Source organism: Erinaceus europaeus, chromosome X (assembly GCF_950295315.1).
Source record: "Erinaceus europaeus chromosome X, mEriEur2.1, whole genome shotgun sequence".
In the NCBI taxonomy this organism is placed as follows: domain Eukaryota; kingdom Metazoa; phylum Chordata; class Mammalia; order Eulipotyphla; family Erinaceidae; genus Erinaceus; species Erinaceus europaeus.
In genome coordinates, this window is record NC_080185.1 from 43,441,065 (window position 1) to 43,465,904 (window position 24,840).

General features: G+C 41.5%; 1 protein-coding gene across 4 annotated transcripts in view; it reads right to left on the minus strand.

Moving 5' to 3' along the window:
• DOCK11 (dedicator of cytokinesis 11) overlaps positions 1 to 24,840 on the minus strand; it is a 328,799-nt gene that overhangs the window by 87,465 nt on the left and 216,494 nt on the right. For 2 of the 4 annotated variants that reach the window (XM_060182487.1, XM_060182485.1), the window contains 9 exons: positions 23,715 to 23,826; positions 23,149 to 23,187; positions 20,926 to 21,104; positions 18,284 to 18,400; positions 12,701 to 12,776; positions 11,881 to 11,990; positions 6,664 to 6,775; positions 761 to 827; positions 62 to 109 (listed from right to left, as the gene is read on the minus strand). In XM_060182487.1, coding sequence (XP_060038470.1) covers positions 62 to 109; positions 761 to 827; positions 6,664 to 6,775; positions 11,881 to 11,990; positions 12,701 to 12,776; positions 18,284 to 18,400; positions 20,926 to 21,104; positions 23,149 to 23,187; positions 23,715 to 23,826 — 860 coding nt within the window. The remainder of the gene's footprint in view (positions 1 to 61; positions 110 to 760; positions 828 to 6,663; positions 6,776 to 11,880; positions 11,991 to 12,700; positions 12,777 to 18,283; positions 18,401 to 20,925; positions 21,105 to 23,148; positions 23,188 to 23,714; positions 23,827 to 24,840) is intronic. The other 2 variants (XM_060182486.1, XM_007530393.3) reach the window with 2 other exon arrangements.

A 24,840-nucleotide genomic window follows, 5' to 3' on the forward strand; every position in this document is an offset into this window, starting at 1 on the left:
AGACTGCCCTCTGCTGGAAGATAATGAAAATGAAGAGGAGTTGAAATAGGATGGACATTACCTTGCTATGTTTCTTTTTCCCATGTACCTAAAGTGAAACAAACACACTCTAGAAAGATAAACAATATCACGTTAGGGATACATTACCACACTCTGCAACTTAATGACTAATCACTTGAAAAGCCACAGATTAAACAGAATAGCCCATCTAGATCAGATTACTAGTCTAATTTTTGGCATAAATTTTAATGTAACTACTTGTGGACCTGCTGTATTCTATCTTTCTACATGTATTTTTTACATGTACTAGAACTAAACAAGTTCCATGCCTTCATATAATTCTAATGACATGTTAAATAAAACAACTCTGTCAATACAAATCTGAACTGCTGTTTGGTCTGTGAAGTCTTCCACTTTTTCCAGCAAAATTCACCAAAAACTTTAAGTGAAATAATTATGCATATTGAATTATGCATGTTGATTTTTCCAGTTTGTTTGATCTGTGCATATACAATAATGTCATAAATGAGTATAATGTATTTAAGTTTTTTTTAAACCACAACATTACTCAGTTATTGATTATGATAGTGCAGGGGACTGAATCTGGGAACTCAAAGGCCCATGAGTGAAAGTGTTTTAAATAACCACTATGCTATCTCCCCAGCTCTAAAATTTTCTTATTGCATTCTTGTTATATATAATGAACATTTTGCACTCCTCAAATAAAGGGAAATTGATTAGAATAATTAATGTCACTTACTCTAAAAGAATGAGAATGTTGATGAGCTCCTGAGGCGATACTTTATTCCAGTAAGTCAAGAGAGTATCTGAAAATGTAATAAATAAAGTGTCATCTCTTGAATAATTAGAGCAACTAGCATAGTAAATTCCAAAGCACCAATAACCTACTTTTAACTCATAGTCAACTGTGTCTCATCTATATCTTCTTCCAGTCTACTGTTCAATGCATACAGTGTAATTTTGAATTAACCCTAATTATTGAATACATTATCTTGAATTCTTATGTATTCAAAAATGTTCTTTTGGACATCTCAGTCCAATCTTCCTCATTCCTTAATGCAGAAACAGAGAAGCAGACCTGGGGCTTTTAGTAACCCTCCCAAAATGCATGCAGGAGGGCACAGAAGACAGCATAGTGGTTATGCACATGGCCTTCATGCCTGAGGCTCTGAGGTCCCATGTTCAGTCCCCAGAACACCACAAGACACAGCTAAGCAGTGCTCTGGTCTCGGTCTCTCTCTCTCTCTCTCTCTCTCTCTCATTTAAATAAAAATTAAATCATGTTAAAAACGGATGCAACAAAGTGTGTTTATTCACATTTTTCCCCAACAGGGGGGTTCAATACCTCTGCTTGCTGCACAAAGGCTCTGTAAACCAGAAAAACAAACAAAGAAAAAAACAAAAGAAATTGGAGAGTTTAAACTTTAAAGGACAAGAGAGATTCTTTTCCTTTGTCTTTAGGTTATAAACTCTGAAGTCTGCTGGTAATAAACACACAGACACACAAGGAGCAACTCTTGAGAAATATAAAAGTTCTTTAAATTGATCATGCCTTTTTACTATTTCCTTTTACCCATATCTCATTTACACAATACACCCAGTTACTGAGATACAGAAATATCTATATACCTACATGTATATACATACAGATACATGGTTGCCACTTTTCCATTGTTTTTATTATCCTACTTTTATTATCCTATTTTATTATCCTAATGCTGTCAGTCTTATAAATCCCAAAAATCTACAGGGAAGCCCCCAGTGGGTAAATGATCAAATTGGCAGTAAAGTGGTACCTCCGGAAGTGAAGAACCGGCTAATAGTCTATAGAGTTGCCACGCGCACAAGTGGCGGGGGGGGGGGGGGGGGGGGCGTTGCTTTAGACTTATTTTTCCCCCAATAGTTTCTAATTCTGTTGAATATCTAAAATTATTTCTGATCACAAGTTATAGACTAAGAATAAAACCACCAAAATAGAGTCAAAGGAGATCTGTTTAAAAATCAAAGTATCAGTAACCTTTCCCCGCCCCCCCCCACACCTTCTGGTACTTTCTGTTCTAAGGTGGGGGAGGGATACCCCATAATGCAACGGGTTTCCGGAATCCCCTCAAAGGGTCGTCGTCGCCCGAAGGCTTGAGTTCGCCTGCTCAGCCTCTAGGCCCGGCCCTCTGGCTTTTCCGACGAAAGGCGGGCGCCTCTATCCATCAAAATACGTCTGTAAGAACTGTGATTCATGGGAGCCCAACCTGTGCCCCAAGGCAGCATCTTTGAAGGTCTGTAAAAGGGCTGACTAGCTCATCCCCTACCCGCGGCGGAGTTCCAGTTAGCTGTTCCTCCGCCATTTTTGGTAGCGGAGCATCTCTAAGGGACCAGCCTAAAGGCTTCCCAATCTGAGATACGATGTCTTCGGGATATACGGGAAGAGGAGGCAGGGGAGGCGGTAAAAAAACATCAGGGAAAGAGAAATTACAGCTAAGTGCATGTGATGTGTCATCTGACGAATTTAAAAAGGCCTGGCTAAACCTGAAAGATCTCCATGACAAAGAGCTACGACGGTTACAGGGGAAATTAAACAGTTTGAGAAAGGAGCGATTGGCAGATGGGAGGTGGACTGGCTCTATAGCCACGATTAAAAGGATGACTGAGCAACAGAAAGCCCTTAATGATACCATTCAGAACTTGCGAGAGCAGTTAAACACAAAAATTTGTACACGTTGTAGTATGAGCGATACGTACAAAAATAAGCTGCAGAAAGAGTTTTATGACATCCAGCAACAAAACCTGAAGTTTATATCTGAGCTCACTGAAGAAAGAAACAAATTAAGAGACGAAAATAGAAAGCTTTCTTCAAGTCTAAAGTCGAATCAGCAACATCAAGAGCAGCAGCAACGCTTGCACTACTATGATGACTCTGACAGTGATTTCTACATTCACTGTAGTCCAAAGATTCCAATCAGTAATCAGAGTAAGGACTCTTTGCCTGCAGCCCAGGGTAATACATCCAGCCAAGTGACAAAGTCATCAGAAACTCAAACAGTGAAATCTAGAGGAAGAAAGGCCTCCCAACAAAGTTCAAAGTATTCAATTCCACTTTATAGCCAGGACTTATTCGACATGTTGGAGGACTCTCCGAAGAAGAAGTCTCCATCCAATGACAGTAAGCCTAGTGCAGGAGGGAGTGACGATCAGAAATCACCTGTACTATTTCCCTTGCTTGCTGAACTTACTTCACCCTCACCAAAAGAACAAGGACCTAAACATGACTCACTCCTTTCAGAAGACATTTTTGGTCAGCCAAAAAGGAAGCAGATCTTAACACAAAAGACCACCACCAAAAACCGTGAAATACCTCGAATGGATTCTTTCTCTTATGGCTTTTCTAAGGCACCAGATGGCCCTCAAACTAGTCATTCAATATCTAAGACGTCAAGAGAAACTGTGCATACTTATAGAAAAGCATTTCCCTGCTTTGCAAGGAGAAAGGAAAAGCTTCCTTCAACTTTCCTTCCTATGGATCACTCTCTGGGATCTAAAGAGAAAGAATCAAGTAGTGTTGCTGGCAACAAAGCTGTCCCTACACTGGGAGATGAACGCACCCTGACAATGTCCAGCAGAAAATCACCTTTTAAGGACATTGATGAACCATCATCTGCAGGGTATGTTGCTGATAGGTCTCAAGATGATACCCAAAGTGTCATTTTTGGGTCTACAATAAAGAGAAAAGCTAGAGTGAAGTCCGGGAAGTGGGGGAAGTAGATTCGCTTTCTTCTCTTAAGGAATGAATTCAGACTGTATGACTGATAATCCCTTATCCCAATTCCCCTTCTCAAGATGTAACAACTAAAGCAATAAGACTTAGAAAATTTGGCAAATGACTTAGAATTGAATGACTATTAACAAAATATAGCTACAAATAGAACCTAGAATCCACTCTTTAGATTCCCTCTAATTTCCACACGGAAACGGAGAGGTCTGCTATTGTTATGTTGGACATCAGTTGCTACTATTTATTAATTTTTAAAAGCCAACAGAAAACCTGAAAGGTGTGGACTTGGAAGAATTCAACACTTAAAAGCACATACATGGACTAAACTATTTACCAGATGAGACAAGACAACTGGAATACATCTACTGAAAAAGATCCAAAAGCAGATGTTTTTCTGCGTAAAACACGAATTTATAACTACCAACCAGCATGACTTTACAGGTGCAGAAGAACAACAGGCATGTAACATGACTGACTATATTAACTAAAAGTGCATTTTTTAAGATACAAAAGCAAGAGCAAAGATGACAACCTAACTAACAAAAACTGATGATTTAGCAAGCAAAGGTCATCGTTGGCAACAGGAGGAAAGAAACTGCAATGTCTTCAAGAAACACAGTGGCTATGGGTTTACCCATGACACAGGAAAAAAAAAAACAGCCGAAGACTTGCAACTGGTTAACATCATATATGGTATGCGTGTAAGTTTCTCTCTCTCTGTGTGTGTGTGTTTGTGTGTATGTGAGAGAGAGAGAATGAGCGTATTGTGTGTGAGAGAATCTCTGTGTGTGTGTGTGTGTGTGTGTGTGTGTGTGTGTGTGTGTGTGTGTATGAGTGCCTGTGAGTGAGTGAGTGAGTGCACACTGGAATGGAGGAGGAGAGAAGTGGTCAGCACTGCATCTCTCCCCCTTTGTTCTTTACCCCACCCTCATCCTTTTTTTTTTCTTCATTTTGGTGGTATAATTCAACTTAATTTCATTTTTTTATTTTTTAAAAATTATTTTCAGTATTTTTTTTCTTATATGTCTTGGGCCTCTTTTTTTTTTCTTATCAAGTGTATCGAGAATTTACTTCTCATAAAGCTAACTCATCTGGAGTACACAAGAGTACATAGTATGTTCTAAGATTTATAAAACCACCACCACTGTTGTAGCTTTTCTTTTCATTCTTAAAAGAATCCCTGTATGCATTAGCAGACATTTTCTGCATTCCCCTATTTTCATCTCAGAAGACAAAACCAGTGAGCTAAGGCTGTCATTCTTTGCTAAGCCTTATCTCCTGGGACAAAAAATTCACCACAGTTGCAAATGATCTCCTTTTACTGATTTCTTTTCCAAGGCATGGAAGTGAGGCCCATGATATTGAATGCAATAATAATATTTAATTTGTACTCTAACATCTTAGAACATAAAGATTTCTTTTTTCCAGTTTTATTTATGTATTTTAGATATATTTATTTGCATATAGCTATTAATTTAATTTGTTGTTTTTCTGATATATTTTAGAATAGATAACATATATTCATTTGTTATAATGTTTCTTTAGTTGGTTAACTGCCAGTTATTTTATAGATTTATATAATGTATTAGTACTAAAGGAGATACAAAGCAAAGAATGTTTACTAAAAATGAACAAAAAAATAGAAAAATACAAAACATGAAAAAAGTAACAATAGTGATAAAACCAATATATTTTTATTTCATCATTAAAGTATATTTTCTTTTCTTTTGCTTTTTTCTCTTTTTTTCTTTTTTTTCTTTTTTTTTGTTTTTCTTTTACCCTTCTTTTTTCTTTTCTTTCATTTTCTTTCTTTTTTTGAGAAAAGGAAGAACAGGAAGGGAACTCTGTAAAAAAAATCTGTTTTTAAGGAAAAAGCTAATGTTCTGATTTTACTTTCAGAGGACAAGCAGTTTAAAAATCCTTTGCTTATGTTCTGTTATGCAATGTAAAGAGGAACTGGTAATATTGGTAAATAGCACAACCAGACACCAAGGCAAAAAAGCAGATCCTGGAAAAGAACCTGACAGCATGGTAGCAACTACACAAAGAACGCAGAATTCCTAACTTGCAGAGTATACTTCCTGTCTTACTGCTTTTTCTCTTCATCTTGGATTAAATAAAAACTAATGTGTTAAATCTGACGTTGTGATGCTCTTATTTCTTTTTGATCACATTGATCAACTCTTGCCTCTATATGCTCCCAGTGGGGGAGCTGGGGAGGGGTGAGGAAGGAGGAGAAGGAGGGGAGCAGGGAAGGGAGGGGAACTGGGGAGGGAGGAGAGCTGAGGAGGGCTGAGGAAGGAGGAGAGGGAGGGGAACAGGGATGGGAGGGGACCTGGGGAGGGAGGGGAGCTGGGGAGGGGTGAGGAAGGAGGAGAGGAGCAGGGAAGGGAGGGGAGCTGGGGAGGGGTGAGGAAGGAGGAGAGGGAGGGAAGCTGGAAAGGGAGGGGACCTGGAGAGGGAGGGGAGCTTGGGAGGGGTGAGGAAGGAGTGGAGCTGGGGAGGGGTGAGGAGAGGGGAGCAGGAGAGGGAGGGGAGCTGGGGAGGGGTGAGGAGGGAGGAGAGGGGAGCAGGGGAGGGAGGAGAGTTGGGGAGGGAGGGAACTTACCTTCCGAAATTGTTTTTACTGTATATATGTACATACATATCAAGAGGTTTGCGTAGACACGTTAAAATGACTCCGAGAGTCAGCCCTGTGTGACTGAAATGGACTTAGCTCACATAAAACACAGGGGGCATCTTAAGGCCAGTATCTTTAAAGAGGTGCTTCTAATGCACATGTGTTCTAGGTACAGATTAAGGACAAATGTTGCACGAATCTGTGCAACTGTCAGAGTTGAGTTGAGTCTATGCTTACTATGAAGCTGGTAACTTACCTTCCGAAATCATTTTTACTATATATAAGTAGCACATCAAGAGGCTTCTAATTTCATACGGATCCAATCGGTTATACTGGGATATGCTACTTCTTGTAGAACTCTGCCGAGCCTGCAAAAGAAAAAGAAAGCTTTCAGGCAGTGGGAGACAGCTCACCTGGTAAAGCTCACACTTTACCATAGAGGAGCACCTGCCCCCCAAATGAGAGCACCGGTATGAGAGAAGCTTCATGAGCAGTGAACAAGTGTCTCTCCTCTCTCTGCCTCTCCTTCCCTCTGAGCAAATGAGAGAAAAAAAAATTGGGAGTGGTGGAATCATATAGGTGTGAAGCTCACAGCAATAGCCTTAGCAGAAAAAAAAAATAGACAACTTTTGTACAATAAATATGAATATATCCCATAACTTTGTTAGCCACTCACCTACCTATGTGTCAAAAACTATACTGTAAAATGTTAACTCCCAATAAAAATGGTAAGAAATAAATAAAAATAAGTAGTATTAATGCTACAGTTTTCCACAGCTATTAATGACTTTTTTTTTGGTCATCACTAGGCTTTTATTATTCCAGGTAGACTTTTTCAGAGACAGAGAAGGAGTCAGGTGGGAGCACAACCTGTGGATCACACACAAGGACCCAGGATCAACTCCCTTCTCCCCAACTATGGGGGTGGGGGGGAAGCTTACCAAGTGATGAAACAGTGCTGAGAGTCTCTCTCTGTCTCTCTTTCCCCCTTCTCTCTCAATTTGTCCCTATGTCCAAAATAAGCAAACACAGAAAACATTAAAAAAGAGAGAAAGACATCAACTATAGCACTGAAACTTCACTCAATACAGTGGGAATAGGGCTTGAACCCAAGTTGTACATATGGGATGTGAGGGCGATCTGACTGCGACATCTGTTACCCCATTGATCTCCAGGGTTGATTCGGCTGATCTGGCTGGCTAGGCGGGTGTCCCCTTCCTCCCTCACTGCTCCATGTTCGTCCCTCCCCAAGCTGAGTGCTCTGTCAAAGAGAACAAACAGCCTTCCGGAATAGAAATGGACAGTCGAGGGTATAGGAGTAGCTGCGCTCCCCTGCTAGAACCTCCAAACAAGCTCCCAAGTTGTACATATGAAAAAGCTAATGCACTCTCCAAATGAGCTCTATTGCTGGTCCCTTAGTAATACTTTATATTATTAGTCCTATTTGGGAAAATTTCTATATCATAGAAGAAAATTACAATAATTTTTGCTACTGTACTTAGTAATATCATTAAAAAGTTATCTTGGGTTCTCATTAAGATACATATAAGCCCTGTGTTGTTATAGTAAATAATCTTTTTTAAAATTAATTTATTTATTTACCCTTTTGTTGCCCTTGTTGTTTAACACTGTTGTGGTTATTGATGTCGTGGTTGTTGGATAGGAGAGATAAAAATGGAGAGAGGAGGGGAAGACAGAGGGGGAGAGAAAGACAGACACTTGCAGACCTGCTTCACCGCTTGTGAAGGGACTCCCCTGCAGGTGGGAAGCCGGGGGCTCGAACTGGGATCCTTACGCTGGTCCTTGCATTTTGCATTATGTGGGCTTAACCCGCTGCGCTACCGCCACACTCCCTATAGTAAATAATCTTAAATGGCTCTCTGTTAGAGAGGAAGAACTTTTACATTGAGGAGAAAGTTAACAAGGGTCTATAGAAACAGAAGGACATTTTTAAACCCTTTAAATCTCTCCCTAGAGTTTATTAAAATCCAACCTCTAAGTAGAGGGTCAGAAAAATATATGTTTAAAAAGGAGGGAGGGGGTGGCATACTGGGTTAAGCACATGTATCACCTTGCACAAGGATCCGGGTTCAAGTCCCTGTTCCCTGTCTGTAGGGAGGAAGCGTCATGAGCAGTGAGGCAGGTATGCAGGTGTCTATCTTTCTCTCCTTCCCTCTCAAATTCTATCTTGTCAAATAAATTAGGGGAAAATGGACAAAAGTGGCCACCCTGAGCCATGGCTTCATAATGCCAGCACTAAGCCCCAACAATAACTCTGGTGGCAAAGAAAAAAAAAGACTGTAGGATAGGTCCATTTCTAGCATCCTGATGAGTCTCCAAACTATTTTCCACAGGGGTTGCTGTACTGCAGCAATCAAAGGACTCTGGGGAAGGTCTGGGGAAGGAGGGTCAGGGATGAGATGAAGGGCCACTGGGGTCCTGGTATACAATGGGGCAAGGGGACCTAGGTTGGGAAAGTAATTATCTTCCTGATACCTAAACACTTAACCATGGGGGAGGAGAGAGGCTGTACCTATGTGTCAACAACTGAACTAGAAACATCAGCCCCCTAATAAAGTATATATATATATATATATATATATATATATATATATATATATACATATATATATATATGAATAGTGGGGGTTGGGTCGTGGCAAACTGGGTTAAGTGCACATAGTACAAAGTACAAGGACCTGTGCAAGGATCCCAGTTCAAGCCCCCAGCTCTCCACCTGCAGGGGGGTGGGTTTACAAGCAGTGAAGCAGGTCTACAGGTGTATATCTTTCTCTCTCCCTCTCTATCTTCCCCTGCCCTCTCAATTTCTCTCTGTCCTATCAAAAAATTTTTTTAAATGGCCACAGTAGCAGTAGATTCGTAGTGCAGGCACTGAGTCCCCTAATAACCTTGGAGATTGATAAATAAATAAGCAAATGAGAGTAGTGATATTGTAAAATAGTTACACTAAGGGGGATTCAGTAACTTTAAAATTGGAGCCTCTACAAAGTAACACTGTTCTGGGGCCAGGCTGTGGCACAACTGGTTGAGCGCATGTTACAAAGTAACACTTTCACTAAAACAGGACTTCCCCTTAGAACAAAACATCTGGTCTCTGATTGCTTGCTAGTTGTGTAACAACCAGGCAGTCATTTAACCTGGCATATGCTCCTTTCTTTGCCTCACCCAGGGCAATCTTGTGTTGCGATTTTAGTATATGTACTTAAAAAAAATAAGATTTAGGGGGTCGGGCAGTAGCGCAGCACCTTCAGCGCACATGCTGCGAAGCAAAAGGACCAACATAAGTTACGATCCCCATTGAAGGCCCCCGCCCCCCACCTGCAGGAGGATCATTTCACAAGCAGTGAAGTAGGTCTGCAGGTATCTATCTTTCTCTCCTCTTTGTCTTCCCCTCCTTTCTAGATTTCTCACTGTCCTATCCAACAACAATGACATCAGTAACAACAATAATAATAACCACAACAAGGATATAAAAAAAAGCAACAAAAGGGAGAAAATAGCCTCCAGGAGCAGTGGATTCGTAGTGCAGGCATCAAGCCCCAGCAATAACCCTGGGGGCAAAAAAAAATCATTGATTTATTATTGGATAGAGACAGAGAAAAATTGAGAGGTGATGGGGGATGTAGAGGAGGCTAGAGAGAAGAAGAGACAGACCCCTGCAGCAGCTTTGCTTCACCACTCATGAAGCTTTCCCCCCCTTCGGGTGGGGAGCAGAGACTTGCACCCGGGTCCTTGAGCACTATAGTGTGTGTGCTTAACCAGGTGCACCACGGCCTGGCCTGGTGTGAAACAGGAAGCTTCGTGACTATGAATACCTGTGCTATGTACTCCCAGCCTCAAGGAAGTAGACTTGAATGGTTCTCTAGGGGTTCTCCCCAACCACTACCACCAGGAGCATTGGGAGTTTAAAAATGCCAGTTAGTTGTCTCTGTCCCAGATCGAATGCATCAGAACTTTGGGGGTAGGGCCTTGCTATCTAGTCAAGCTCTCCCTCACCTCCCCCCCCCACCTCCGTGACTGTGACTCTGATGAACACACACTAAAGCAACAAGATAGCAGAGAAAGTGCTAGAATTAGAAAACCCGAATTCAGGTCTATACCTTCCAGAGCTCTACATTTGTTCCGAACTACAATCCCAGTTTTCACTGGTGATTTTATCGAGTTTATGAACCATTCTAACTACTTCCACAGGATGCTATAATGTTACACACTGCCTGACTTGACCTTTGTAAATGTCAAATTCAATGGGCTAGCATGAGGGGTTCTCTCAAAGCTAACATAATTTCACATTCTAGCATTAGGCTGAATACAACCTGATGGGAAAGTTGGAGAATATATTCTGTTGTAGTGAAGCTGGCATGCTAGGGATCAGGCAGTGGTTAAGCACACACAGTATAGTGCACAAGGACCCAGGTTCAAGCCCCAGGTCCCTACCTGCAGGGGGAAAACACCACGAGTAGTGAAAGAGAGCTGCAGATGTCTCTCTCCCTTGTTATCTCTCTCTTCCCTCTCAATTTCTCTCTGTCTTTACCTGATAATAAATAAATACATTTTAAAAAGCTGGGATGCTAAAAACATCAATTGGGAAATTTATGATTGTTTCTTTTCAACCAGAGCACTGTTCAGCTCTGGGTTATAGTGGTTTGGGGGATTGAACCTGGGACTTCAAAGCCTCAGGCATAAGAATCTCTTTGCACAACCATATATTATCTTCCTGACCCAGGAACCTTATTTATTTTATTTTATTGTCTTCCAAGTTAATGCAATTGCTCTCATTCACAAGAATGAAGGGTTGAATTATTCTCACAAAGAAGTGACTTCTGGTCAAACAATATTAAATATTTTTACTTGAACCTTCTCTCTGTAGAACAGGCTACAGTATGCTAGGGTCAAAAGATGGATTGAATTAGGACTTAAAAATCCCACCTCCCCAGGGGCCCACCCCTCTAGGGAAATAGAAACAGGCTGGGAGTATGGATCGACCTGCCAATGCCCATATCTAGTGGAGAAGCAATTACAGAAGCCAGACCTACCACCTTCTACACCCCATAATGATCCTGGGTCCATACTCCCAGAAAGATAAAGAATAGGAAAGTTATCAGTCGAAGGGACGGGATACAGAACTCTATAGTGGTGGAAATCGTATGGGATTCTACCCTCTTATCCCATGGTCTTGTATATAGATATATAGATATAGATGAGATAGAGATAGAGATAGAGATAGAGACAGAGATAGAGATATAGAATGCCTTACTCTCTATGAACAGTTTAAGATAGCTGAATGGCGGTTGTCAAGATAGGAGAGAAATGCCGACATATCTAAGAGTCGAGGAATGCTTTTGTATAGATTCACAAAGGGCTACAGGAGAACAGAGAGCCTCTTCTATATATACCAAGAAGGGTCACTATAGGCTAATGTCACTAGGTTTGTCCTGTATACTTAGGTTCTTACATGTTCACCAGTGCTGCTTTGATCTGGAAACCCCACAACTCCTTCTGGGATGAGGGAACCTCTTGAATCTTCCCTCTTAATTCCATGTCCATTTGGGAACGATCCATAAGCTAGAAGGGGGGGGGGGAAAGCCAGTTCCTTGTTAGCCCCAGGAGAAGTTCTCAAAAATCCTTCTGAAAGTATCTCTTGGACTAATTTAAGTGAAGCCATAGTTTAGAGACTAGATCTTGGTCACTTACAACGTGAACTGTACATATTACCTCAAAACCCCTCAAGAAGTCAAAGAAAGGGTGCTTTTTTTCACCTCTCAAATACTGTACTATGTGTGAAACCACAAAATATTCCTCTGAAGTCTTAAAGTGAAAGCCCCGAGGTCTGAGAGTGGATCTTATAGCAAAGAAAACATGGGTTCACTTAGGGGGTGGGGGCGGTGTGGAACTCTACCCCTGTGATCTTATAATCTGGTAAACCACTATGAAATCACTAATGAAAGTTATATTACATTAAAATAAACACATGGATTCAGACAAAGGATATGTCTCATCCACAAACCAGGAGACAAATATGAGGGCTGGAAACCCATGTTTTTCCTCATTATTCTCTACTTTTCTCAATATATCAAACTACATTTTTACATAAGCTTAGAACAAGGAAACCCAAGCAAAGAAATGTGACCACAAGTGCCTTTGTTTTTCATTAAACTTGAGCAGAGTTCGCACGATCTGTGGTTTTTATTATGAAGTATTTAAAAAATATGGGGAAACCTAGAACACATTTCTAAACAGCTATGCAACATGCACTCTTGAAAGGGCTTAATTACCGGGCTCTTTGTCAGTGCTCAGACTTCCTCTACTGGTAGGTGAAGTAAAACCACACACGAAGTCATCCCTGGATGCCTGTAAGACAATGTGACACCACTGTCATCTGAACATATCTGTATCCTATGACAGGACATTGGAACCAACAGAGTGAGAGGGCACCCTTATTTATTCATTCATTTTTGCCACCAGGATTATCACTGAGGCTTAGTGCTTTCCTGACCCGACCACTCCTGGTGGTCATTTATTTTCTTTCCTCTAGATCAAGGGTAGGGAAACACCTGGTCCACAGGTCCATATTTGGTCTGGCCCTGCCAAGGCAACCACAGGTGGGACCTGACATATAACCAATCTAGGAGCTTTTTTTCATAGCAACACTATGTGCTAATTTTTAAGTTGGTAATTTGGTGGGCTGACAGTGATGTTATAAATACCCAAATGGCTCTTGGCAGAATAAAAGGAGAGACTGAGAGAGGAGAAACATAGCATCACTACTCTACCACTCATGAAGTTTTCCCTTGCAGGTAATCTCATGTGATGATGGGAGCTTGAACCCAGGTCCTCTTGCATGGTAATGTATATGGTCTATTAGGTGAGATACCTGCCACCCCTCCCTCTGTATCTTCATTAAAAAAAGAGGCAGAGAGAGAGAGAGAGAAGTGAAAGAGACCATCCTTAAATGTGACAAGACTTGAACTCGGGTAACACACAATAAAAGCAGCACACTATCCAAATGAGCTATTTCTTTTTTTTAATATTTATGTATCCTCTTTGGTTGCCCTTGTTGTTTTACTGTTGTAGTTATTACTGTTGTTGTTATTGTTGTCATCATTGTTGGCTGGGACAGAGAGAAATGGAGAGAGGAGGGGAAGACAGAGAGGGGGAGAGAAAGAGAGACACCTGCAGACCTGCTTCACCGCCTGTGAAGCAACCCCCCCTTGCAGGTGGGGAGCTGGGGACTCAAACTGGGATCCTTATGCCAGTCCTTGTGCTTTGCGCCACCTGCACTCAACCTGCTGCGCTACTGCCCCACTCCTCCAAATAAGCAATTTCACCAGCCCCAGTAACCTCATTTCTTAAAAGATTTTTTAAACATTTATTTATTTCCTTTTCTTGTTGCCCTTGTTTTTTTACTGTTGTTATTGATGTTGTTGTTGGATAGGACAGAGAGAAATGGAGAGAGATGGGGAAGACAGAGAGGGGGAGAGAAAGAAAGACACTTGCAGACCTGCTTCACCACCTGTGAAGTGACTCCCCTGCAGATGGGGAACCAGGGGCTTGAACCAGGATCCTTAGGCCGGTCCTTGTGCTTTGTGCCATGTGCGCTTAACCCGCTGCACTACCGCCCGACTCCCTAGTAACCTCATTTTATAGTAAAGCTCCAAGTCTAAGAGGGCAATGCTAGAGGAGGACGATTCTTACTAAAAAATGCCCTAGGTGAACTTGAATCACAATAGAAAGGACAGATGCACTGTTTCTGATTTTCATGCCCAGTGTTGTGCAGTGTACAGAAAGGCCTGGATATCAGTCTGGACTGGTCTTTAACAAAGACTGATGCCTAAGTAAGTGATATGGAAGCCCAATTTAGTTGATTTTACATAGTCAGAGCTGCAGGCAATCAGGGTGACTGAAAAGCAGCTTTTCAAAGGAACCCAAGGTAGAGAGAGGAGAGAGGAGATAGGAGATAGGAGAGAGGAGAGAGGAGAGAGGAGAGAGAGATTTAAATAGTTATATATTTTATGTTCATGAGCGAGAGAAACAAAAAGAAACTGCTCAGCTCTAGCTTATAGTAGTACCGGGGACTGAACCTGGGACCTCAGAGTCTCCAGCATGAAAGTCTTTTACAGAACCATTATGCTATCTTGTAAGCCCACAAGGTAATCTTGGCAAACTGACTGGGCCATTGGTTAGGGAGAATTTCCTAATGGAACTGTAAGGAGCAGTTGAAGCTGCCACCTCAGTGCATGATGTGGATATTGAGCATCTGTCTAGGCATGATACACAATCAGGTCACAGGAAACATAGAGCAGAGTGGGGCAGGAATTAACCATTCCACGGGGAGATTATCAAGTGTCCAATCCTGAGCACCACATTTTAAAAGGGTTATTGGTGACAGGGAACTCATTCAGAAGAATGTAGCCAAAACCTAAAGGGATTGAAATGGTAAATCAATGGGATGAAAATATTTGGTCTTGGGGAATAATCTAGAAGGTGCAGATGAAAGTCGTGTGTGTGCCAATGGAAACTGATCCATTTATGCACAACTAGGATAAATGGACAGAAAATCTTTTGGTGCAATGTGAAGAAGAATGATTGAATCAAAGGCAAAGGACACACACACACACACACACACACACACAGAGAGAGAGAGAGAGAGAGAGAGAGAGAGAGAGAGAGAGAATGAGAGAGAAGCCAAGGATGGTTTTTCCAGGTGGGAGACAGATCACCTCCAAAAGTCATTTCAGCACTAAGATCCAGAGTGGTGGGGCTGGGTGATGGCTCACCTGGTTGAGCGTACATGTTGCTGTGTGCAAGGACCTGAGTTCCAGTCCCCAGTCCCCACCTGCAGAGGGAAATCTTTCCAAGCGGTGAAGCAGTGCTGCAGGTGTCTCTTTCTCTCTTTCTCTCTCCTTCTCTAGTTCCCCCTTCCCTCTTGATTTCTGGCTGTCTCTATGCAATAAATAAATAAGGATTTTAAAAAAAAGCCAGAGTGGTAGTAGTTCAGTACTTGCCTTCCATCTGTGAGACCCTGAATTTGATCCCAACATCGCATGAGAACAAGAGACAAAACATGTGGCACTCTATGGGTAGTGTAGAAGTGCACTGATTTCCTTCTCAAGGTTGCTCACAGAAAGATCAAAATATAAAGCTGTTCCACTTGCATGATGTCCTGTGCTCAATTTCCAGTATCACACTGAAAAATGTTGTGGTGGGTTCAAAGAGATTCTCTAAGGGTCAAGGTGAAGGCAAAGTGGTTTATGCAGCAGACATTTATGCCCAAGGCTACAAAGTCTCAGGTTCAATTCCCAGGTCTGTCATTAGGCAAAGATGAGCAGTATTCTGGCTTAAAAAAAAAAGTGATTCACTAACAAATGCTGAATGGAGGTAACTGAGGGAAAAGCAAACGGATAGAGTTGTATCCCTGGTAGATAATAATGTTTTTCAAAGGAAGACTCTTCTCATTTAGTTTTTTTTTTAATCCTTCATGTTACTTTTTATTAGCCACATCCACTTCTCTTCTATCCTACCCTTTCTGTATCTTTATTCTTTTTTTAATTTTTTTAAATTTATTTTCACTTTTGTTGCCCTTGTTTTTTATTGTTGTATTAGTTATTATTGTTGTTGTTATTGATGCTGTCATAGCTGGATAGGACAGAGAGAAATGGAGAGAGGAGGGGAAGGGGAGAGAAAGATAGACACCTGCAGACCTGCTTCACCACTTGTAAAGCTTTCCCCCTGCAGGTGGGGACCAGGGGCTCAAACCTGTCCTTGAGCATTGCAACATGTGCACTCTACCAGGTGCGCCACCACCTGGCCCCAGTCTACACATTTTTTTAAATATATTTTTTAATATTTATTTATTTATTCATTTCCTTTTGTTGCCCTTGTTTTATTGTTGTAGTTATTACTGTTGTTATTGATGACATCATTGTTGGATAGGACAGAGAGAAATGGAGAGAGGAGGGGAAGACAGAGACAGGAGAGAAAGACAGACACCTGCAAACCTGCTTCACCGCCTATGAAGGGACCCCCTGCAGGTGGGGAGCCTGGGGCTCGAACCGGGATCCTTAGGCCAGTTCTTGCGCTTTGGGCCACCTGTGCTTAACCCACTGTGCTACCACCCAACTCCCCCTTCTGTATCTTTATTATCATTTTACTATTAGCTCAGGGTTGTTTTGTTCTTTTTTTTTAATTGGGGATTAATGTTTTACACTCGACAGTAAATACAATAGTTTTCATTTAGTTTTTTTTTAAATATTTATTTTATTTATTTATTCCCTTTTGTTGCCTTTGTTGTTTTATTGTTGTAGTCATTATTGTTGTTGTCGTTGTTGGATAGGACAGAGAGAAATGGAGAGAGGAGGGGAAGACAGAGAGGAGGAGAGAAAGATAGACACCTGCAGACCTGCTTCACCGCCTGTGAAGCGACTCCCCTGCAGGTGGGGAGCCGGGGTTCGAACCGGGATCCTTAAGCCGGTCCTTGTGCTTTGCGCCACCTGCACTTTAACCCGCTGTGCTACAGCCCGACTCCCCATTTAGTTTTTAATTGTTCACTTTTGAATCAAAATATTTAAGTGTTAACAGGAACAAATTTTACAAATGAAACACTGAGTACAAGGGACTTGTTGTTGTTGTTGTTACTTGGGCTTTATCACCCCAAGCCAACCTTTTCAGAAAGAAAGACAGAGAAACATCAGAGAAGGGAAGACACCACAACACCAAAGCTTCCTCTCAGGTGATGGGGGGTAGGATCTGAATCTGGGTCAAGTGCACAGTAAGGCAGGTGCACCACCCAGATTCGTTATTTTGTCAGCCCTGGGTATAGGAGTTTCTTCTTGTTCCCTTTGTTCTTGTTACCCAGCAAAGTCCTCAGATGGAAGCAGTCAAAGACTATTTACAAATACAAATAAACAGGGCCCTGGGTCAGACTGATGGGTGGGGGTTTACAGCTAATGGTATTTATATACTTCTACAATATTTGGGAGCTTCTCTCTGCCCAGACCCAGCTTTCTAGTTCTAGTCCTATCCTCTACTCTGACACTATCTTCTCAGACAATGCTCCTAGCCCTCCTGCATGTTAGCTTTTGGGCTCAGTCAAAAATTAGTATAGTAGTGGGCCCCTTGGAATATCCCTAAAATAGACTCCCTAGCTTCTTCCAACATGAAGACTCCCAAATTCCATCTCCTATACTGTTACCTTTAGGTTCCTGATTATTAAACAATTTGTTCTGCTTTATATCTTAATACTTTTTTTAGCCACCAAGTTGCAGAAGCTACCATAACACCAACCTAACTTCCCTGGGCAGATGACTTTACCAATGTGTCCTGGAACCACACCTCCCCAGAGCCCACAACTAGGGAAATAGAGAAAAAGGGTGGGCAGTATGGATTGATCTATCAACACTCAGGTCCAGTGGAGAAGCAATTACAGAAGCCAGAACTTCCACCTTCTGCACCCCATAAAGATCTTTGGTCTATAATCCCAGAGAGATAAAGAATATGGAAAGTTCCAGTGGAGGAGAAGAGATATGGAACTCTAGTGGTAGGAATTGTACCCCTCTTACACGACAATCTTGTCCATCATTATTAAATCATGAATAAAAATTTTATAAATCAAAATAATAGTAAAATAAAAAAATAAATACAAGTAAACACTGCTTGACAAAATAAGCAATGCCCCAAGGATAGTAGAACGGTGCTTTGATATCTCTTAATCTCTCTAAAACTATAAAACAAAGGCCTCTGGTTTGATCCTGGGCACCACATTATAAAAAAAACTACTAGTATTAAGAAAAAAGGGATGATATCTTACTCCATTCTAAATATATTAGATAAAACACCAATAGAGACATATCACTACTTACAGAATTTGGCATAGCTGCACAAGAATACAATGTATCACGACCTGCTAATCGCTGTATGTTTTCCAGAAGCAGTCCAACAAATGGCAGGTACAACTGTGCTATTTTGGCTTGCTGGTTCTGAAAAGTAATCATCAAAAACTTTAGAGACGAACTGTAAGCCTATATGTTAAGGAGTTACCATTTAAAGAGTAACGCTAGGCTAATAAATCAGTAGAAACTGAGTCTGTCTATACTTAAGAGTCTTCAAAACTACTACAGAACTCTGCGGGCATTTGAATTTATCTCTGACACAAAAGTTAATCCCATTCCTTAAGCCTAACCACACAAGGCAAAAGAACAGGTCTGATCACAGTCAACCCACACAGCAGATACTTCCAGTCACAGGTTTTTCAGTCTAGTGACCGTGACCATGTCTGTAGTGTTCACTGCTTCATCCCCAGTGCCCGGGCACATGGAAGATGGTCACTCAGTACAAACTGGCTGAAAGAACGAATAAACAAAGACGTGAAGAGAAGAAAAAAAAGCAAACAAACAGATTAGCCTATTCACTCAGAATCATTTCCCAAAGTTAGTGAAGACTGCGGTTAAAGCAATGTGACCGGGGTCAGGGGATGTAGCTAATGTGGTCTTGGTTTCTAGATATAGAAGACCTGGGAAATCCACTGGCTTCTTCTTGTGGGTCGAGAACTGACCACTAGTAGTCTGAATGCACTATCACTCAACCCACATCTATTCCTTTCCTTTGCTGTAGCTGATAGGCTAATCCCGCTAGATATGTGCATACATAAAGACACATGCAGTGTTTTGTCAAAGGAGCTCCTGTGGCATGGGATCCTGAAGCCAGAGAGGGGACAAGAGCAGAATTCTTTTACATGTATTGGTGAGGGAGATTACAACTTCAGGCTGGACTGTCAGGGTAGCCAGTGTGAGATAACTTCATAAATTCATTTAATCTGTATATGGTAGAGAGAGGGTTTCACATGATAGATGATAGGTAGGTAGGTAGATAGATGATAGATAAATAGATAGACAGAATCAGTGTACTACTTCAGGACATGTAGCTTTAAAGTAGATAGGGAGATAGACAGATAGATAGACAGACAGACAGAAAAAATCACTGTACTACTTCAGGATATGTAGCTTTAAATTGCATTTATTCTTGAGGCTGGGAAATCTTTCATACATTAACTGACTGCACTTCCTTTGAGACTTTCAAGAATAATTTTTTACCAGACTTAATTTTCTTTTTTTCATCATTGAAGGGTTTCTTCACTCCAGGCTGACTTTTTCAGATACACAGAGACAGAGAATGAAAGAGACAATGGCATCAAACCTTTCTCCAATGCACTGGGGGCTAGGTTTGAACCTGAGTCACGCACATGGCAAACAGGTGCAATATCCAAGGGAGTCATTTTTTTAAAAACATTTTTAAATATTTATTTATTATCCTTTTTGCTGCCCTTGTTCTTCATTGTTGTTGTAGTTATTATTGTTGTTATTGATGTCATCATTGTTAGATAGGACAGAGAGAAATGGAGAGAGGAGGGGAAGACAGAGAGGAGGAGAGAAAGACAGACACCTGCAGACTTGCTTCACCGCTTGTGAAGTGGCCTCCCCTGCATGTTACAGTTGCGCAAGGACCCAGGTTCGAGCTCCTGGTCCCCACCTGTAGGGAGGAAGCTTTGCAAGTGGTGAGACAAGTCTGCAGGTCTCTCTCTCTCTCTCTCTCTCTCTTTCTCTCCTTCTCTGTCTACCCCTGCCCCCTCGATTTCTGGCTGTCATGATCCAATAAATAAATAAATAAAATAATTTTTAAAATCTTGAAAAAAATAAATAAAAATGAAAATGAAAAAACAATCAAATCAACTGAAAAAGAAATAGAAATACAGTGCAAGGCCGGGTGGCATTGCACCTGGTTGAGTGAATACATCATTATCATGTAGAAGGACCCAGGTTCAAGTCCCCAGTCACCACATGTACAGGGGGAAGCTTCACAAGTGGTACAGCAGTGCTGAAGGTATCTCTCTCTCTCTCTGTCTCTCCCTGTTTATCTACCCCTCCCCTTTCAATTTCTCTCTGTCCTATAAATAAATAAATATTTCTAAAAGAAATTGAATGTAACCTTCTGTGTGGCTAGGAAGGTGGCATAGCAGTAGAAGACAGGACTTGCAGTGTGAGGCCCCAGGTTCAATCTCCAGTACCACATCTGCTACAGCACTGCTTTCTCTCAATGCACATGTTACGATGAACAAGCATCCAAGTTCAAGCCCCCAGCCCCTACCAGCAGGAGGGAAGCTTCATGAGTGGTAGAGCAGTGTTTCAAGTGTATCATCTCTCCTCTCTCTCTCTCTCTCTCTCCCTCTCCCTCTCTCTCCTTCCCTCCCTCTCTCTTCCCATCTCTCTGTTTCTCACCGTCTATCAAAGAAAGGGAAAAATGGCCACTGAAAACAGTAGATCAGTGTAGGCACCAAGTTCCAGTGACAACTCAGCGGCAAAACAAAAATAAAATCAATTTAAAAATCTAATAATCTGAAACAAGCACATTTTATTGATGAATATATATTTTATGCGCCTTATTTCCAATGGAAAACTTAGCAGAACTTTACCACAGGGATACTTATGGTCACACAGACAAACCTTACCTTGTGCTGATATCTAGTGTCAAAGGCATGTTTTATTAAAAGATTCTTTATGACAGAGATAGCTGTGTATCTGATCTCGTAACTGTCTTGAAGAGCAACGGAGGTTTCCCTCAGAAGCAGACCAACCAGGAAGTGATGCTTGCAATACTCATCTGATAAACTGTATTCAAGGTTTGAATCTGCAGCACAATGAAATTTGAGACCCGTTTACAAACCACATTCAACAGTCCACATCAAAATGCCACATTATTAACATATGATCATGCTAGCGAGTAAGCTGCAGTTTGATAGTGAATGGATCTCAACTTCTTTTTGCATCATAAAGAATGAGCATGCAAACTTTCACAAGACAGGAGCGCGCATAATTAGTGCCAGAGGAGAGCCTTACTGATGAGTTCAATTGATAGCATAGTTCCTAGATTCTTTTGTACCCCCCACCCCCTACAGATTGCTTTTTTTAAAAAAAAAACTCTTAGAAATCTTAAGATGGAACCCAGAATGAAAGAATCACATATCTGAAAATGTCTTCACACATTTCTTTCTGAAGAGACTGAGTTTGAAAGACAAATGTGAGTCACTCTACAGACCAATTCCTTTTTTTTTTTTTTTTTTTTTTTTTTGCCTCCAGGGTTATTGCTGGGTCTCGGTGCCTGCACCACAAACCCACTGCTCCTGGAGGCTATTTTCCCCATTTTGTTGCCCTTGTTGTGCTTGTTGTAGTGTTACTGATGCTATAGCTGTTGTTGTTGTTGGACTGGACAGAGATAAATGAGAAATGGAGAGAGGAGGGAAAGACAGAGGGGAGGAAAGAAAGATAGACATCTGCAGACCTGCTTCACTGCTTGCAAAGCGACCTCCTGCAGGTGGGGAGCCGGGGGCTCGAACCGGGATCCTGACGCCCGTCCTTGTGCTTTGCGCCATGTGCGCTTAACCCGTTGCACTACCGACCGACTCCCCAATTCCTTATTCAGTGATCTGCTTATACTTATGAAGTATAGAAAGGCAGAGAAATCATTCCAATCATATTAACTGCTGTTAAGTAGACAGTTTGTACTGACCAGAATACAACAGAAGACAAAGAACAAGAGGAAAGGCAGCTGCGGGTTACTCCAAGGCGCCATCACTCAAATAACAATCTTCTATTTCATCAAATCACTTCAGGTTAGTTCTTTCACTCTCAGTTAGATGCTCAGACCATCTATGATTCCAGCTGCTAATATCCCGATTGGGAGTGGCCTTATACTACTCAGAAGGGGCTGTGACCAAGCTTAAGAATTTCTCCAGCAGATGTTCTCTCCCCTTTCGTTAAAGATAGTTAACCCCAAGGCTGCAAGTTATGTTTTCCAGTTCTCCTTTCAGCTCTTTAGCACTTACTATAATGCTGTGTATTCAGTTAGGACTTAGTAAATGGTGTGAGCTCATCGGATTTCAACCTGATGCTCTACCCACTCCCTTCTTTTCCCTGACTTCCTTAGGGTGACCAATAAACACTAGGGGAACCTTCGGGGCTACCCATGCTCAGGATCTAGTAAGGGGGTGGGTTTGAAAGGGTTGCTTGGGTGTATAAATATGCTTCTTCCATTTTCATTAGTTCTAATTCCATCACTAAGACCACTCCTGAGCAGTTATTCCCATAGAACCCAAGGCCGGTGATTTTGTTGTTGTTGTTGTTTGTTTGTTTCCCTGCCCTGGGTCCCATTTTGGTTTTGGTGACTCCCAATCTTTTTGTGTCCAAGGGCCAGGTTGACTAGCCCAGGTGGCCAAATCAGGAGAGACCCTGCAATGACAGGTTTTTACACTTTCATGATTTGAACATCCAATCAAGTAGTTACATCCGCACTCTTTCAAAACCACAGCAAAGCAGTTAATCAACAGATTCAGAGAGATGACAGAGAAGCCAGGGAGCAATGGATGGACACACAATAGAACAGACACCCTCCAGCCCCATGCTGGCTTAAGCAGGAACCTGTTTCCTGAGGGTGATGTTTTAAGAATCAATTCCCAAGTTCTCAGGTGATTTATTATTTTTTAAATGTAAAAGCACACATCTCCCCACCCCCCTAGGTTTTCTGGATGAGTTAATAAAAGCATTATTATTATTATTTATTATTGAAGTAAGGAGGATTTGGAAAGCAAACAAGCCCCCGTCCATCTTAGCCAGTCACTGGATAAATTGGTTTCAAAGACAGCAAACTTCTTGAGAGTGAACCGCGTCAAACCTACCTACTGAAGTGAAACGGTCCACCGCAAATGAAAAAAAATCTAATTAATATATGAAAAGAAAAGGGACAAATAAAAAACACAGTAACATAAGAATAGTGCTATACAACAAAGTATTCAATACAACTATTAATGGGGCTAACTGAAGGTACTGTGCAATGTTAACTCCTATACAAATGGCTACCTAGCTCTGCCTTTATACAATTCTTTCTATGATCCTTTCAGGCATGCAGAAAACTGCGTCTACGGCTTTTTCTGAATTCAGCCTCATAAGAGTCCAAACACTACTCCAAGGCATATTTTACTAGTATCTGTCATCTTTGCATAAGCAGTAATCTTTGTAATACACCGGATCACTGCATATTATAGATACTACTGTTGGAAATTATGCAAGAAACATGGACTACTATTAACAAGCCTAGTGACAGAGAGTAGATTCTGAAGTTTGCCTTTCAGTTGGCTGGTTAAGCTAGAACACATCACACTGCACTAACACTAGCAAGGAAAACAAAAAAAAAAAATTTAAAGGAAAACATAAATTCAAAGGATGGAAAAACACAAACACGCACCTTGAACACGTTGGAGTTTAGGCTTTGCAAATGCCATGGGCAAGTTCAGAGGGATGTAATGCTCATGATTGCAAATGGTCTGCAGAAATTCAAACTTGTATTCAGCCAGTACCTAAATGGGAGAAAAATCCCACAGTAACTTGGGAGGAACTGACAGGCCAAGAGAACTAATCCCACTGTTGTTGATGTTCACAACAGGGGTGATTCACATTCAAAACATATCTTCAGGCTCTGAAGTCCCAGGTTCAACCTCCCACATCACCATAAACTAGAGCTGAGCAGTGCTCTGGTGAAAAAGAAAAAGGAAAAAGAAAACAGGAAAGGAAAAAAGAAAAAGAAAGGAAGGAAGAAGGAAAGGAAGGAAGAAAATAAGAGAGAAGAAAACTACTTCTAGAGTTTTTAACTTCAAAGCACTAAGGCTGAGGGCTGGAAAAAGAGCTCACTTGGACAGTACACTGCTTTACCGTGTGTAAGACCCAGGTTCAAATTCGGTGCCCACAGCAATGAAGGAAGCTTTGGTGATATGTTTTCTTTCTCTCTCTACTTCGATACAGGAGAAAAACATGAGATCTGGAGTTTGATCCTTGATGCTCTGATTTTCACTTTTTCCTCTCATGTTTATCGATAAATATTTTAAGAAAAGAAGAAGGCAAAGGCAGTGGACATTTAAATGGGTAATTTTCACAGCCAAATAGAGACTACATATCTCTACTGACCTTAAAATAAAGACTTCAGGGGGTCGGGCGGTGGCGCAGTGTGTTAAGCGCATGTGGCACAACGCGCAAGGACCAGCGTAAGGATCCCAGTTGGAGCCCCCAGCTCCCCACCAGCAGGGGAGTCGCTTCACAGGTGGTGAAGCAGGTCTGCAGGTGTTTGTCTTTCTCTCCCCCTCTCTGTCTTCCCCTCCTCTCTCCATTTCTCTCTGTCCTATCCAACAACGAACAACACTAATAAAAGCAATAATAATAACCACAACGAGGCTACAACAACAAGGGCAATAAAAGGGGGAAAAATGACCTCCAGGAGCAGTGGATTCATGGTGCAGGCACCGAGCCCAGCAATAACCCTGGAGGAAAAAATAAATAAAATAAAGACTTAAGTAACCCAGGAGGTGGTGCAGCGGATA